General features: G+C 46.4%; 1 protein-coding gene across 10 annotated transcripts in view; it reads left to right on the top strand.

Annotated features, from left to right (window-relative positions):
• Positions 1 to 15,963, top strand: part of LOC128888933 (homeotic protein antennapedia-like) — a 131,516-nt gene extending 115,553 nt beyond the window's left edge. For all 10 annotated transcript variants that reach the window (XM_054146160.1, XM_054146161.1, XM_054146168.1 and 7 more), the window contains one exon: positions 9,445 to 15,963. In XM_054146160.1, coding sequence (XP_054002135.1) covers positions 9,445 to 9,698 — 254 coding nt within the window. In that variant the 3' untranslated portion in view covers positions 9,699 to 15,963. The remainder of the gene's footprint in view (positions 1 to 9,444) is intronic.

Here is a 15,963-nt window from a genome sequence, read left to right on the forward strand (position 1 = left end):
GCACGTTTACGTCTTTTCTCGCTTCATCGAATAACTTGTATTTCCTGTGGCTCTGGCAAACGTATCGATCCTTCACTGTCTGCTTCGCGCCTCCTCACGCGAGCATGTTAATCAGGAAAACCGTTTTCCACCATATTTCATACCTCTAATTGTCGTAGTACTTGGATCAGGCAGAGAATCTTCGGATTAGTTGTCATGACTTTCTTGTTTCACCACTTGTTTATTATAGTTGACTCTGTTGTAAAAAAAAGTTATAATATATATTTGCATTTATGATCGCGCTACAGAGCCTGATTAAGTAAGATCCACGCGGCCTCCATAGGTTTGCTCAATACTACGTTCGATCATGCTCCGCGCAAGAACCGCTCGATCCTCGCCGAAGATCCATCGGATCTTCCTTCAATAATCACCTGATCCTCGATTTTCTTCGGTTTCTCGCCGGCGTTCTTCTTCGGATTCCCCCGCGAACCTCTTTTAACAGTGTCTATTAGTTCCCCGCTCGATCCTATTACCCTTACAGGGCAACCAATCATGATAAACTTCATATCAATTTATCTGCCTATCCATTCCAGGCCGTTGCTGGCCGTTTCTTTCCACGTTGCAAAACACCCAGCCGAGCTAAGCGCGCTATAAGCAGGACTCCATGAATAATGCATAGCTCAATTTTATAGATGCAGGTGCTCTCCGGGCATTTGCTCGGTGAAACCGCCGAGATTCCCTGGCACCTTTTGCGGGACATTGGCGTTACATGGGTTAAGAAATTCCGGCGTAGTTGGCTGCCCCGCGAAACACTCCAGCACTCGAGTGCGCATCGGTTTTGCCGTTTACTGCCGAACGTCACGTGATGCTCGCGATTCTTAACATCGAGGACAGAGGTAGGCGAAATTCTTATCCGGATAAAAATCGCGACTAACGACTGTACGATAAACGGCTTTATTTATTACCGATGAAAAAAGGTAATTGTAAATAGGAAAATGTCTTGTTTACGCTTGAGTTTCTCGCAACACTGTACGTGCTCGTTACACATTTATCCCCGGTAAATGCAACATTCAATTATTCGAATTAAATAGAATCAGTTTCATGCTCACGAACGATTAATGAATCCGGATATGAACTACGTTCCCGTGGAAAATAATTCTGCCAACGTAACGAGCTACTTCGTCCGCGTTTGCGGATGCACCGTCATCGCGTTTCACTGGGTTTTCAATGCACGCGTTCGTTGTCATTGATACAAAATCTATACGCACCTTTCCTGACGATAAATAATTTGTCTGAAAGGACCAAAGAGAGGATCTCAAATAAAAAAGATACGATCATTGTTTCGTATTCTACACCGTCAGTTTTGTTATTCATCAGACGGGTTGTAATTTTTTTTTCACTTGATCAGCCGAGCGGATAAGGTTCGTATGAATCTCGGAGAAGCGTCCTGGACACGAGCTCTTCCGGACGGTGATCAAGCCAATTAGCTTAATACGAGAAACAGCGTCGAAATTATCTCTGTGGCGAACACAGTCCCTCGCTTCGACCAGTCGAGGTAATTACAAAGTCACCAGCCACCAGAGCTAAGCGCGCGTTATCTCGCGACGACGTATCTCCAGAAACGCATTATCATACGAAAAAAGCTGTAATATTTCTCATAGTCAGGACGCATGAAACACCATCGCAATATGGGGTTATAATTCAGAAGTTCCAACAGCGTGACGCAAATGAAGGAAACCTGCCCGAACCTAGATCAGTGCTTCTCAAACTTCACCTCTCCGCAACCCTCTCGATAATTAGTGCTGAATCTCTGTAACAGCAGTAAATTCATATTTTTTTAATACAGCGGAGAAGTTTTTTTAGGGGAAGGAAATGATTCCTTGCAGAATATTCGTATTTTTTAAATAAAATATAAACGTCTCGTAGAGATCTCTTCAAATTCGCGCGTAGATAAGAACGTTGGTCATCGTCGACACGACGAAAGATCTCAGCCAGTCGGCAGAGAGAGATCCCATCGACACTGGCGATGCATTTAATGCGCAGAGATAATTGCGATCCCCTTGCGCGAAAAGATTTATGATATCGGGTTCTTCCACCCCGCCCCAACGTCTCCGGCAAATAACCGTGCAGCGGTGCAGTTACATAGGTGTGAGGCTTCCGTTATTGCGTACACGTACACGTGTACGTGCACCAGAGGCGCATTTCTTATGTAATCCGAGCACCGACACGAATGCTCTGGCGGACGTAACAACGTCGAACCACCACCGCAGCAAAGGAGCGCATTACCGTCGAATTAATCGCGCGAATATCCACGTAAACAGCCAATAACCCGTACACGTAACGAGGAATCAAAGTGGCCCTCGTTTCATTTTTCCCCCTTCCTCGATTAATCAGAGGGACTCGAATTTATCGACTTGGAATACCATTCGATCTCTTCACCAACGAGGTTCGCGTAGAGTGTTTATTTATCAAAAGATGCTGGATTCTGATCCTTTTCGAATTTTATTTAGGGAGGTTTTTCTTCGTTACGAGTTACACTACATTTTCGTAAACATTTCAAGTTTTTTAGTCGCTTCGTACCAATTCACCGTTAACCCGAGTGTAAAGGGTTACAATCACGAACAACAAAGAAACCAAAGAGGCTCCGATCGAACTCCTTTTTCTTATTCCAAATTATCATCGGCAATCGGTATTTCAAGTAGCAGACCGGATTCTTTTACGATTCCGAATGCCGGTTTTAATACCTGCAGCCTTTTTTCTCGAGAGAATTCCCTAGGTGCCATGTGGCGGGCGTACAGTTTTAACCTGTGGGCGAGCTGGCAGGGGTCGCGAGGATCGAGATTCTCATCTTGAAATGCGTTTCGTTCTAGTCCGCATTGCCAGACGCGAGATTGGTGTCCGTAACGATGGCGGCTTCGTGAGATATTCAAAAAGAGGACGGAGCCCCAGAGGGCCACGGAGAGGAGGAGCGTCGAGGAAACGACGCGGGTGCGAACGAGACGGGCAGAGTGCGAGCAAAGGAGAGGGCGAAGGGTGAGAAAGAGGGAAAGCCGGTCGGAGGAGGGCGTAGGGACGGATGACGATGATGGATGAGTCCACGGAAATCTTATGTCCGTTTGCTTTTTGGGCCGCCGCCATGAACTCCCGAGACAACCATGGACGATACGGGCGGCCGGGATGTGGGCCTCTGATGGACCTGCATGTATAAATTAAACCTCGAAATTGGGGGAAACTGGAGCGAAAGCGGGATAGATGTACAGATTAGGGATTTCTGGAATCACCTACAAAAAATTCTGGCTACGAATTCCTGAGAAACCCGAGCGAGGGTAAGAGCAAAGCCCATGCCTAGAGCGAATCTTTTATTAATCCTTTGCACTCGAGAGGCGACTTAGAAGCGACAGTTTACGTTTATCTTAGATTTCTTTGAATTTTGTATCGATATCAGTACATGAATAGGTTCCTAAGGTGTAAACTGGTACACTTTGAAGAACTAGCAAGATACTTTATTTCCTCGGCTCTCTAATCATGGTGGAAAAAGGATTAGTCGTCTAAATTGTTAATGAAACTGTCTCTTTAATGAAACTGTCGATGAATGCAAAAAGTTAATCGCTCTGAGTAAAGTTCGTCACACATTAACAACATTAACATTGAAATAGTAGAATTCATCGACGTTTCCGTCAACCAATAAGCCTCTGACATCTCGTTAACAATCGCGCGCCATTTCTCACGAGGATCCACCTACGACAAGCAGGTGTAAATGAAAAGGGACGATCGCGGACAAAGTAGGACATCGGATAAGCCGAGTGATATCCCCCATACAAATGCATACGTCGCGCCAGCCAATTCTCGCTGCTCATTATCTCGACCTTCCAGGGCTCCTCCGGGCTTTCGGGCTCCTTGTCCGGTTGTCTGCTCGTCTGGACTGAAGACAAAAAAAAGGAAGCCGATGAAGAAGAGGGAGGGCCTCCTATCGGATGCTCTGCTCTCCTCGGGGACTCCTAAGTCCCCTTCTATGAGTGTCGCTCGACTTGACGTTCTTCTTACTCCGCGTTGCACAGCGCGGCGACTTCTGTTGAATTCCTTTTCCTGTCGTCTACACTTCAGTCCAGGTGGCTGTTCCGCGCTTGCAACGCTTACAGCGCATCCACTTCGGTACCTAGTCTCCGTCCACGAGAGTAATCGTGGCCAGCTGTTCAATTACGGGGAAACAAACGGAATATGTCGGACGTTGTTCTCATCGCTTTCATCCGTTGGCTAGCCTTTACGCGTAAACGTTTTTGACGCCTCCGTTCGAGTCCTCATCGGGATTAGTTAAGATTCTCCAAGAAACGAAAATTCTCAGATTACTCCAGCCAAGGTGTTCATTAGCTAGCGATAGTTTGTATCCGTCCTAGAATCCACTTTCTCCGGTGACACACGCACGCCACAGGTGCGGGATGTTTATAATTTTTACGACAGAGGATCCAGGAAGTTCGTGAAGCGAAGAATGCGACCCTCCTTGCGGTGCCGCGCGTAAACAACCGGCGAAATTCCTGAACGAAGGTTATCTTGTCGGCGTCGCGCGACCCCTATGCGGAGGGACCTATGGTGTCTCCGTTCGCTGGGCAAAAAGCTAAGGGTCCCCCAGCGAAGAAAGTTCGAACGTAAACAACGTGACATAAAGCAGCCTAGAACGGAAATACAAAAAGCAAGACGGATAGCCGCGCTTAAAATATATGGTGACTCGGACGGATGCGGACGGAGAACCGGAGGAAGTTCGATCACGTGTTTGGAATTAAAGGGATGCCAGGCGAAACGTTCCTGCGTGCTCGATCCACCGTTATTTCGTTACCGAGATCGAAGGGTCCATAGTCGAGATATTGCCTCGCGTGATGTTCGCGAAATCGGACCGTCAGGTGTCACGAATCGAGAGAGAGAGGAGCGTAAACAGCGGTGATGACTCGAAACCGTAAATACGAGATTTGGACACTTAACTCGTGTCTGTTCTATTATATAAATTGTTCGCTTACTATAACGTATTCGCATTGAAACGATCGCCGAATCAAGAATGAAAGAGCGCTTGCTCGCCGACTATTTACACACAGTACACGCTCTCTTTCTCGCACGAATCCTGCGAAAATTCAATCCACTCATTCATTCTCTTTTGCTAGACGAATAACTCTTTCGTAACGAGCTTGATCAACAGTCGAGGCACTCGTCTACCAAGACAGGTGTTAAAGCGTTCGTCCCCTGTATCGCGATCTGGCATCAACGGCAGTTGGGGGACGGGAGATCTGTCGAGAACACCCGAATCCCCGAAATATCCGTTGCGAGCGTTCTCCAAGGCGGTTCACCGGATTCCTCGCGATTAATCTGAACCTCTGTCAGCAACGTCGACCGGTCATATAATCCGACGGGTTTGCACGACCCAGAGAGAGAGGGAAAGCGGAGAGGTCGAGCGATAAAATTAATGGGATATCTAGGGTATCTAATCGAAGAGCGTTTCAAGGCCTGGCCTTAAGGTGCCCACGTAAAGCTAAGCTTAATTGGGCAGCGAGTGGTGGCCGCGCCTTATTAGCGGGTTACAACATCCGGCTAGCTGTTCGTCTGAAAAGTCCTGCGTGTATCCTGCGGCGGGTCTGAAAGAGACCAGTCGGCTGGAGGAGAAGCGGAGAAGCGGAGCAACTAGCCTATAATAAGCCCGTACGGTTGTGTACGTTCTGTTCTGTTCCGTTCCGTTCCTTCATGCTGCGCCAGTGAAGGCAGACCCATAAATCTCTCGGGCATACTCCAGGGGACATTTGATCCTTGCGTAACCCAACGCCGTTAATTTATTGCCCCGCGTTTAAAGTCACCTCCGTCCGCGAGAGCACCGGCAACGCCAGCATCAGAACGCCGGTTCAGCATAAACTGAGGGTACCAGCCAGGTTTTCTTGTTATCGACCTCTTTAACACGCTCCGCGTCTCGCGCGTCGATGATCCATCCTCCCAACTCCGCGGAAAAAATTCATCTCCGCTCTGGGTCTCAGAAGTGTCCTCCTTCCCAGTGTGTTCCATTTTACTTACTCTGCTATTGGACGCAACGGAAAGGGATACCTTGTCGAGGGTAGAAATTTGACTCTTTGATTTTTTTCAAGTATTCCGTTGAATTTAAAAATAAAGATTGATCGAAAGGCACGGGAAGCGCGCCATATTTTATTTTATCTGGCTCGAATGTCGAACGCGAGGAAATTCGACACGTTTTAAACCAACACTAGGAGAGATTCTGCAACAACGTTGCCAGCGTTTCTCTGGGACGGTTGACCCAAGTCGCAGATTCGAGATGCTTGGCAGCTTCCCCGACAACGTTGTTTCAGCTGTGCCGTACTTCCACGCGTCTTGGGTTAGTGGTCAGCGGCGAAAGAAAATCTCACACCCTCGCCACGTCGGGACGGTGTTTCCCACGTTGTGTTCGCACGATGAAAACATACCATTAAATTCTTTCCAGCCTGGAAGGCTGCGCAGAGGTGATTAATTTGCCAGAGATCACGCGCGCGGATAACGCTTTCGCACCGTCTCAAGGACTCGTGCTCGCTTAGGATCCAAACTGATACTGCTTTCTCATTCTCGTGCTTTGGCGCCTGTCTTTGGAAAAAAATAATTGATAATAGCTCGACACCGCGTCGAACGGTACGAATTATTTCCAACTCGTACCCACGTACCTCTGAGTTATTACGTATCATAACAGTTGTCCTTACCAATTCTTTTTTCTAGACGCTTGAGAGAAATCGGTTTCAAGTTTTTCTTTTCAAATGGGGTATTCCAGTTCGAGCCTGCATAATCATACACGCGGCCGTTTTCCGCACGCATTACTGTTAGGAGCGTGTTGCCGAGCAGAGAACGCCTCTTTAATTAAGCCCGCATGCTCGGCCAGCGAGAAAAAGCGGACCGTCCAATGTCTAATTCAGCCGGCAGACGAGGCTAATCGTGATCCGAGTCATCGCCGATGGAATCGATCCACTTTGAACGAGAACACTGAATATTTAAACTTGGAGGATATTGCTAATATCCTTTGGCTTGCTATTAAGATAATTGTTACCATAGGCGGAGGATTCCATTCTTTATGGGAGAGGTGTTCAAACGCCAGAGGTGTTTGAACGACATTCCACCATACGTTTGACGTAAGTCAAATACTCGTTAGCACCTTTTCTAGGACCTAAATTATTTGAAATTCGAAACAATTCGTTGGTTCTTCAACGGCTCGCGTATTTTGCGCGAAGCTGGAGACGTATTCTTTCTCCGTATCACAAACGAACTTTAATAGGAAGCAGTTGGTAGTACTGGGAATCAGTCAACGACCGCTTTCGAGGCGCCATCGTTATTAAGGATCTCTTTGACCGTTAGCCGCTTCAAAGCCGAGACTCTTAGCTTTCGTACGTAAACCCTCCGTTTGCGAATCGTATACGATTTAGGTAATAAGACTGTTATCGATAAAGAGGCATAAACTAATCGGTGCACGGTAGCTCGAGCGTGTCGCCGAGCCGTTTCATTATTCCGTGAACGCTTTGACGATCTTCTGGGTCAAAATGTAGCGAGAAGCACCTTCGTTAACCGTCCGACGAATGAACATTAATAAGCTGGCCATGGAGTGGAAGCGTGCGCGAATCACGCCAGTCTCTTTGATGAAACGCGGGATCTATGTTTATCTCGGGTATCCTTTGATTGGTCCACTAGGAGGACTTCAACTTCGCGACAACCATCGTAGACATCGTATTTCAGTCTTGATTGCTGACGCATCGTCGTTTCAAACGGTGCTCGTTAGAAAATCGATATTATTAGGAGCTTTGGTAAATTCATCTTACGGCCTTTAGCCTTTACCGCTCGAAGCTAACGTCCAGCGATTCGCCGTCCTATAAAACTCCACCCGCGGAAAACCGAAATTTATTTATCCGCAAATCTCACGCGCGTTCAGCGCGGAAAGGCAACGGTACAGGAGGATAACTCTTTCCGAGGGGGCCAGTGCCGGGGGAAGCTAGCCGAATCGTTAAAAGTTATAAGTAAAGAGATTGGTACGTTGTTAATTTGAGAGCGTAGCCCGAGGGAGGGAACAAGAGGGCATCTTTCCAGAGTTTCTCCCTCTCCCTCGGGTCTCTATCTCCGTCCGGTCGAGCGACGCAGAACCCTCCAAGAATTCTCCCTCTCTCGCTCCGGAGGAGAGTCGCCATCCGTCTTCATCGGCCGACAGCGCGACGGGCGGCGTTTGCCTCGAATGCTCACCAAGGAGTTTTCTTCTTCTTCTTCTTCTTCTTCGTCTTCCAACCGGCCCCCGCCTTCTCTTTGCTTCTCTTGCTGTGCATCCCTGCGCCCCCTCTTCTTTTTTCCCTCCCTCGTGCCACTCCGTGGTATCCTCGTTTTGCCCTCCTGCGCTCGTGTGGCAAGCGGCTAACCTAACCCTTTGAGATTATGCTCGAGCGGGCTAGTGTGAGGGCTCACGAACGCGCCGAGGGACCAGCTGGTTCTCTCTGTCCGTCCTCGCGTTCTTCTCCCTTTCCGTTGCTCCCTTGGCAAGCACAATTAATATTCTTGTACGGGATTCGTGTACCGCCACACCGAGCGCAGATCATGTCACGGATATCTGTAAGGTATCTATCATACGCGGAACTGAGCCTACGAGCCGGCCGGCCGAGCTTTTTCTTCGCCGGACAGGTATTTTTGTTTCGACCGAGGCCGCGGTAAAAACTTTCCCGCGTGCCGAGGCAGGTTGCCCGGCGTTCATTAAATATCCCGGATAGCGGGCCAAGCGTTCCTCGAGGAGGCGTACAGCGGCTAACGAAGCACTGGCGTCTTCTCCTCGGCGCTTCTTGGGTATTTCACTGGATCGGGGGATGTTGATGAATAAGAATCCCGGGGATTCGAGAAGATTTTATAAACGATTTCGTGGAAGAGTGGCGATCCCTTTTGTAACTTCCAGGACACGAATACGTTAGGATTCCCGGGACGTTGTTGCATAGCGCAAACTGCCGAAGGAGCTAATCCTTCAACGGTCGCCAATTTATTTCCTCCGCTGGCTCGCGAGACAAAGTATAGGTGTAGTTGTCGAAGTGGGTTCTAACGAGAAGCAAACTTTCCAGGAAGAGTACCGACATCTCGACAGTGTTGAAAAATAAATCCTACCTATAATGTACAACTCTGACGCGATAACGACATCATTGTTAATTTTAAATTGATCGTACGTTTACCCCTTCGGCGTATATACGCGAAATCTTGCCTGCATTCCTACGAAACCGGTCACAGGTTTCGCGTTTATCGAGTAGAGGTCGAGTCGGATCAAGGTTCGCGACGTTGCATTCATCCTCCATGAGATCCCGACGCGTTCGTTAGATTTTCCACGTAGCCGGTTGCGTCGAAGCAACCTGTAACCTCGATTCGCACCACCTTCTACGATAACTATGCGCAAACGGCTGGGAACCACGACGCTAACGAGTCGTTCGCTTTTCTATGTTTCAGAGAGGAAACGAGGACGACAAACGTATACCCGATACCAAACCTTGGAGCTGGAGAAGGAGTTCCACTTCAACCGATACCTGACCAGGCGGCGACGCATCGAGATCGCGCACGCGCTCTGCCTGACGGAACGGCAAATAAAAATCTGGTTCCAAAACAGACGGATGAAGTGGAAGAAGGAGAACAAGACGAAGGGCGAGCCAGGCTCGGGCGACGGCGACACCGAGATCTCGCCGCAGACGTCGCCGCAGGGTTGAAAGAACCCCGAGGAGTGGAACTTCCAAAGAGGTCTCATCTCTCTCAGGGTCGTTAATACCTTGTTTCCAGCACTACCTCCTCCCCCCACCCACACGCCAGACTTGCAACCCCCGATGACCTCCAAATATGACCCCCATCCCCACCTCCCGCAACCGCCCACCCAACCCACCTAAGCCCCCAAAAAACAGCAATGACGCTTATTTTGTCGTGTTAATCAAGTTGCTCGTACCAAAAAAAGGAGAAGAGAGAAGGGATAACGGATATAGGGGACGAACGAAGAACGAGAAACGTACGCGGCCGACAGACAGTGTGAAGATATGGAAGTGAAGACGTGAACGGGACGATGACAGAGGGACGAAAAGAAAGAGGGTGTGAGAGAGACAGAGGGAAGGGAATGCGAGATAAGCCGAGTGGAAGGACGAGAGACACGAGGGAATACGGAAAGCAGAGAGGAAACGGAACGGGACACACTGAACGAGTCGGATGAAGATTTATAGGGACGCGCGATCTTCTAATAACAATGTAGCGGAACGTCGAGGAAACCGAAGAAGAGGGATCGGATCGGAAGAAAACTGGATCACATGCTAATCAGAACCGCGTTAACCTCTATTACATTTAACCGAATGTAATTGTACTAAAGCCTATGATAATTATAATAATGATAGAGATAAAAAGGAAAAACGGGAGAGAAACGAATATACGTACTTTAATGTCGCGAGAGTCCGTGGGAATTGCGCGAATGCTTGGATCTATATAATTGTAAGTAGAGTACGAATGTGCCCGTGGAAACGTGTAAAGTGATATACATATAAATATATATATATATATATATATATATATATATATATAAATAAATATATATATACATACATGTATATGTACATACATGCATATACGTCTACGGGGATGTCGGCAACAGGTGTTCAAAAATTTATGGCCGATTCCACGTGCAAAAATAAGACGAAAATCAAGAATGGAGAAATTGCGAACAAAGCTCCGTGGCCGAGTAATTAATATTGCCAAAGATGCGCGAAAGAGGTGTCTGACAGGAAGGACTCATTCTACTGCGGCGCGCGGACATCGGCCAAATGCAACGTGCCACTTGCCTCGACGTCGATGCAAGACCTTAAATCACTCGAGACTATCTACACATTTCTATCGATACTTTATACATTGATAGCTTGAATACATTCCAACGAAAAAAAATATTCGCGCATTGCAGATGCGTCACGCCATGCAGCGAGATGTTAATCTCCGTGCTTAAATTTACGCGAGACCATTCATATCTGACGAATTGAATTGTAACGTAGAGAGTAAACTTCTTTTTTTTACAAGTAAAAAGAATGAGTGTTCGTTTACGATTCGCCTACAGCTTACTACTGTCACCGTCCGTCACTGCGTCCGGCAGTAGAATGAGTCCTTCGGGTCAGACATATCTTTACCGTGCGTTCGTTAAGGAATTACTCGGACCCCAAGCATGAAACGTAACTTCTTTATTCTTGATTTTCGTCTTATTTCGACCCACAGAATGGTACCTTAAGGTTTCGAACACCTGTTGCCAAGCACACCCTGTATATAAAGAAAAGTATCGAGAATGATGCGCCACGATGACGAGAGAAAGGGTTGAGCGAATGTGTGCGTGTTGCGTATCGAGCGATTAGAGTGTTTGTTGGAAAATACCGCGCGAATATACCTTAGGAAAGCGTTTTATTATTTATTCTCTTACGTCGTACACGCGTAGTGTCGTAGAGCGGTTAGATAAATAGCGGAAGAAAGAGGACGGTCGCCCGTCGTGTCTCTGTTTAGCGAGTAGATGAACGGTTTAGTGTTCTTAGAGGATCGTTTAGATAGGTTTTTCTCTACAATACCGCGGTGGCTCAGCGAGGGTATTTAGGAATCGCGAACGTGCCAAGTGTGATCTTCGAATGTGTTTCTCCAGTGTCGGGAGGATTCGACGTGGAAAAAGTAAATATGAGAAAAACGAGAGGAAATTCCATGGAAACATCCGCGCGCACACACCTATTTAAAGCAAGACGAAAACTGAAGAGCGGAGGAGCTAAAACGAGGGACGAGGAAACGTCGTGGAACCAGTGAAGTATCAGTGTCTATCTGTGTGCTGTAATTGGTTAAATTCCAGTGATTTTTTGGTGATCGATCGATCGTATCCGTCGATGCCAGTATTTTTTGGCCAATGGCGAATCGCGACACGGGAATGTTTCCTGTAGTGCTAAAAGAATGAAAGAAACAGTGTTTAAGGGAGCGGAGGCCTCCGGCGGAGCAGAGTCGAACCGACTCGACATTTCTTCAACGGTGTCGTCGCAAGGTCAGTTCCATTAAAATTGATATTTACTTGTTCTTCGATGCGTGTATGCGTATACTGTACACGTTTTTTTTTTTTTTTAATTGCCATTTTAGTATTCGTTTCGTAATTTTTTTTTCAATACTGCATACTGCTTGAAGAACATGTCGACGGAGACCTTAATTAAGAGATTCGAATCGTTAATTTATTCTCGTCAGGCGTACAATTCGAAAATTACGGGTAACGCGTCGCCGCGTACTGTAATTACGCTTGCACGAACGTACCCATCGCGTTGGCGCCCGAGAGTATGGCCCCTGCTCGAAAGAAGGCGTTTTCAACGGTCGAGGAAATTTTCTTCGAGAATAATCGCGTCCCCTTCTCATAATTCTGTCATACTTTTAAAATATTCAAATTAGCCGTGGCTAGGATCATTGGTTTTCGATTTTAGTATTTAAATATTCGTGGGACATTTTGCATACGTTACCGTTACTCGACTCGAAACATACTTTATAACCTGTTTACGATTTACCATCTTCTTGACGTCTGTCGACTTTATTGTAAACGCCCTTTTTTGAGATGGGCACACCAAATATTTCGAAACGGTGGTTTCAAAAACTCGCGTAACTGCATTGCGTTTTTATTTTCTCTTGTAAATATTCAAAAAAGATAAACGAAAAGAAGAAAAAAAAAACGGTGACCTCGACGAAAGAGGGATCCTCGATACGACCAAAACTCGAGAGGTCCTCGAGAGCTGAAAATTTATCGCTGCTCCGCGCGACACGAGGCCAAGTTACCAAGTGATGTAATTCGTAGCGTATTTTCGGAATAGGATGCTTTCGGCATGAAACCGCTTGGCACCTTAATGGCGACTCTAGAGAGCAAAGCCGCCGACAGAAAACTCTATTTTGCCGTCTGGCCGCGAAATGATTCAGAGTACCTTCTCGCCCGCCTCGTGAAACTGGCGTCAGAACCCACCGTCAAAGAACGACGCGTAACTTTTTGGAAATGCACGTCCAGTTTCAGCGACTAGATATTTCAAAAGAATTAGAGAGTTCCTCTAAAAGACCGTGTTACGATTAGAGACGTTGGTCAGCACTCTGTTTGATTTCACCAACAGATTGTAATTAAAAATATTTTTAAAAAATGCATAAAGCTATTAAAGGGTTTCCTGACATTCAGTTTCACGGTACACGTTTCAATTTAACGAATGAAAATAATCCATTATCGAGTAGCCTGAAACAGAGCAGCAGGGTGAAACTATCCCTTTCCACTTGAATCGCTAGTCACATGTTCGGTGTAAACCGTGATTTTTTTCCCATTTGTTCGCCCGCCCGTCAAAACACGCCGAGCGGGCATCGAACGCGTTAAGCGTGCCAAGCAGTACCAAACACCATCTGTCGGCCCGATCACCGAAACTCGCGATCGACGACGCCGACGCCGACGCCGCGAACGATCCGGGTCCGACACGTCGGAGAACTCCGCCGCGGCGAATTCTTGTGCTGTGTTGTAAACTTAGATCGACATAATTTAGTTTATACCTTGTATACACGCAATTTACGATACCACGTAATAAACGATAATTAACGGAATACGTAATATGTATAGACGACGACGAAAAGACGGTATTTAAAAGATAAAACAAAAAAAAAAAACGAAAAAAAAAATGTGGAAAAATATTAGAGCGAAACCGGCGATCTCGCGGATCTCTGTTAAGCGTGGATCACGGGCTCGAGGATCGTCGGGGAACGCCGCGACGTTCCCCGAACTTTTCCTTCGTCCCGAGGGAAAACAAAAAAAAAAGCGACCGAGGAAAAAAGAGGCGATACGTGGCAGAGGTGGGCAGAATTTTATGGGAGTGATAATAATTACATTAAATTAGCAATATCGTTGTATTTGAAATGACATTAATTACACGAGTAACGGCGTATAAATGTACAAAACAGTGATTTATTCGCCATGTCCATTTCGTTCGGTTGTCAACTAATTTCTTCAACATGCAACAGATACAAATTTTCGTACTTTAAATCCTTATTGGCCGTGTTTATGTAGACAATGATTCTGCTCATCTCTGATCCATGGAACTGATATACGTAATACATGGTCCAGCTCGCGCACGCGCATCGATTGAGCACCGACCGGCCTTTCTTTCTCGAGAGATTTATTTATGTATAACTTTTTGTCCTTGAGGAGCAACGAACTATGAAAAATGGAATATCTTCGACGATCGCTCGCTGTGTCTTGTGAGCGGCTCTCTTTTTCGGGGGGTGACGAGAGGGACGCCGAACCGTACATTTATGGTCAGGGGTCGCGATCCTAAATTGCTCGGGCAAATTGGCGCCAATTAAACTGGATAGCCCATCGTGGGGTCTCGTATCGTTGTCGGTATGGGTTTTCGTAAAAGTTTCAACGAAAGAGAAACACCGGCGATAAATGGATCTTTGGTTTTCATACTAAATTACTTCTGCGAATCCACTTTCCGCGATCGCTTTGCTCTGAAAAATTCTTCGTCGAAATATTATTATTTCATTTTAGACAACTTTTCTCTCAGACGTTTTCACTGCTTTGTCGTTGCTTTCTCGTTCGTTCAGCCGATCAAACAATAAAGCGTAAGCGTGTTTTCGATCGTATATCAGCTCGATTAGCAAATTTCCTCTCCGTTTGTCGAGAAGCCAGGTCCCCAACACGTTGTATCGATTACGATTTATAACTCTCGCGATAAATCGATTAACCTCACACGATTCGGGCCCCCATTTTTGCGCGTTTCGCGGTAGGTAAGTGAGACACGCGTTAATTCTGGGTACATTAATCAGCGATAGCATCTATGTAGGCCAGGTAATGGCCGGCATTGAAGCGTAGGGTGCGGCTTTCGAGACAAAGGAAGTATTTATTGCCCTTGCGTCACGGTATCAACTGTTACGACACGATGGTCAACAGTGCAGGCGAAATTTCACGCATAAATGCCTGCCTGACAAACCGTTTTCTGCGACTTCTCGCGGTCCCTAGGTTCGCAACATTAATCCTCGAATGTTTTAGCCGATTGGCAAAGGTACGCTGCGTCGTTGTGTCTCAATCCGTAAGCTCACGGTTGGAAATCGACGATTGGAAACGCTCCTTCGAGGGTTCTTTATCTGCAGAAATGAAAAGATCGTTCGGTATCCATTTGTGAATTTATCGCCGATATTTCTCTCGCCGGGTATTTGACACGTGGACAAACCGAATTGTGCAATAATCGCGCGGCATACGTTCTACTCAATATTCCGTTTAGTCGATCGCTGATCCCTGACACGGAATCCAATCTTTTCGAAATTCTCTGAAATTTACGATTACAAATGACACAGTCGGGGATTAATTTGAAAATTGCGAGCGATCGTTTGAAAAGTAAATCACTTCCCAAACCTGATGGGCGAGTCGCGAAGAGACCATCACCAGGAGAGCGATCGTCGCGAGCGCCAGTTTTTAAGCTTGAAATGAAAATTTTTGTATCCATTGGATAGCAAAACTCCTACTTATATATAGAGTAAATATATATATATATAAAAATGCGTCGAAAATAAACGGGAAAAGAGCAGAATTCCTAGCGTTGATCGGAACGTGTAAAATGCAAATTATATATTTTATCTTTACTCTTATATAGTCGCGTAAAATTACCGTTATACGTAATTTAAACGATGAAATAAAAAAAGAAAAAAAAGGAAGGAAGAGGAACGAAGCAAAGCGAGTGATTGTGTGTAAAGTTAAAGCGAAGAGGCAAAGAGGATTTTTGAGAGAGAACGTAAGCGAGAAAGAGAAAGGAAGTAACGAGTAACAACAGTGTGTACGTACGAAGTGAGTCACTAAGCTAGCGCTTAATCGGTAAGGTTAACGTCTAAAGCCCTAAGTCTTAAGATGATAATTAAATAGGATTAAGGAAACGGGCATGTCGATTGCAGCGAGCGGGGGCGGTGGTCATGGATGCAGAAAATAAA

The sequence above is a fragment of the Hylaeus anthracinus genome, unplaced genomic scaffold (genome assembly GCF_026225885.1).
Source record: "Hylaeus anthracinus isolate JK02 unplaced genomic scaffold, UHH_iyHylAnth1.0_haploid 11994, whole genome shotgun sequence".
NCBI classification, from domain to species: Eukaryota; Metazoa; Arthropoda; class Insecta; order Hymenoptera; family Colletidae; genus Hylaeus; species Hylaeus anthracinus.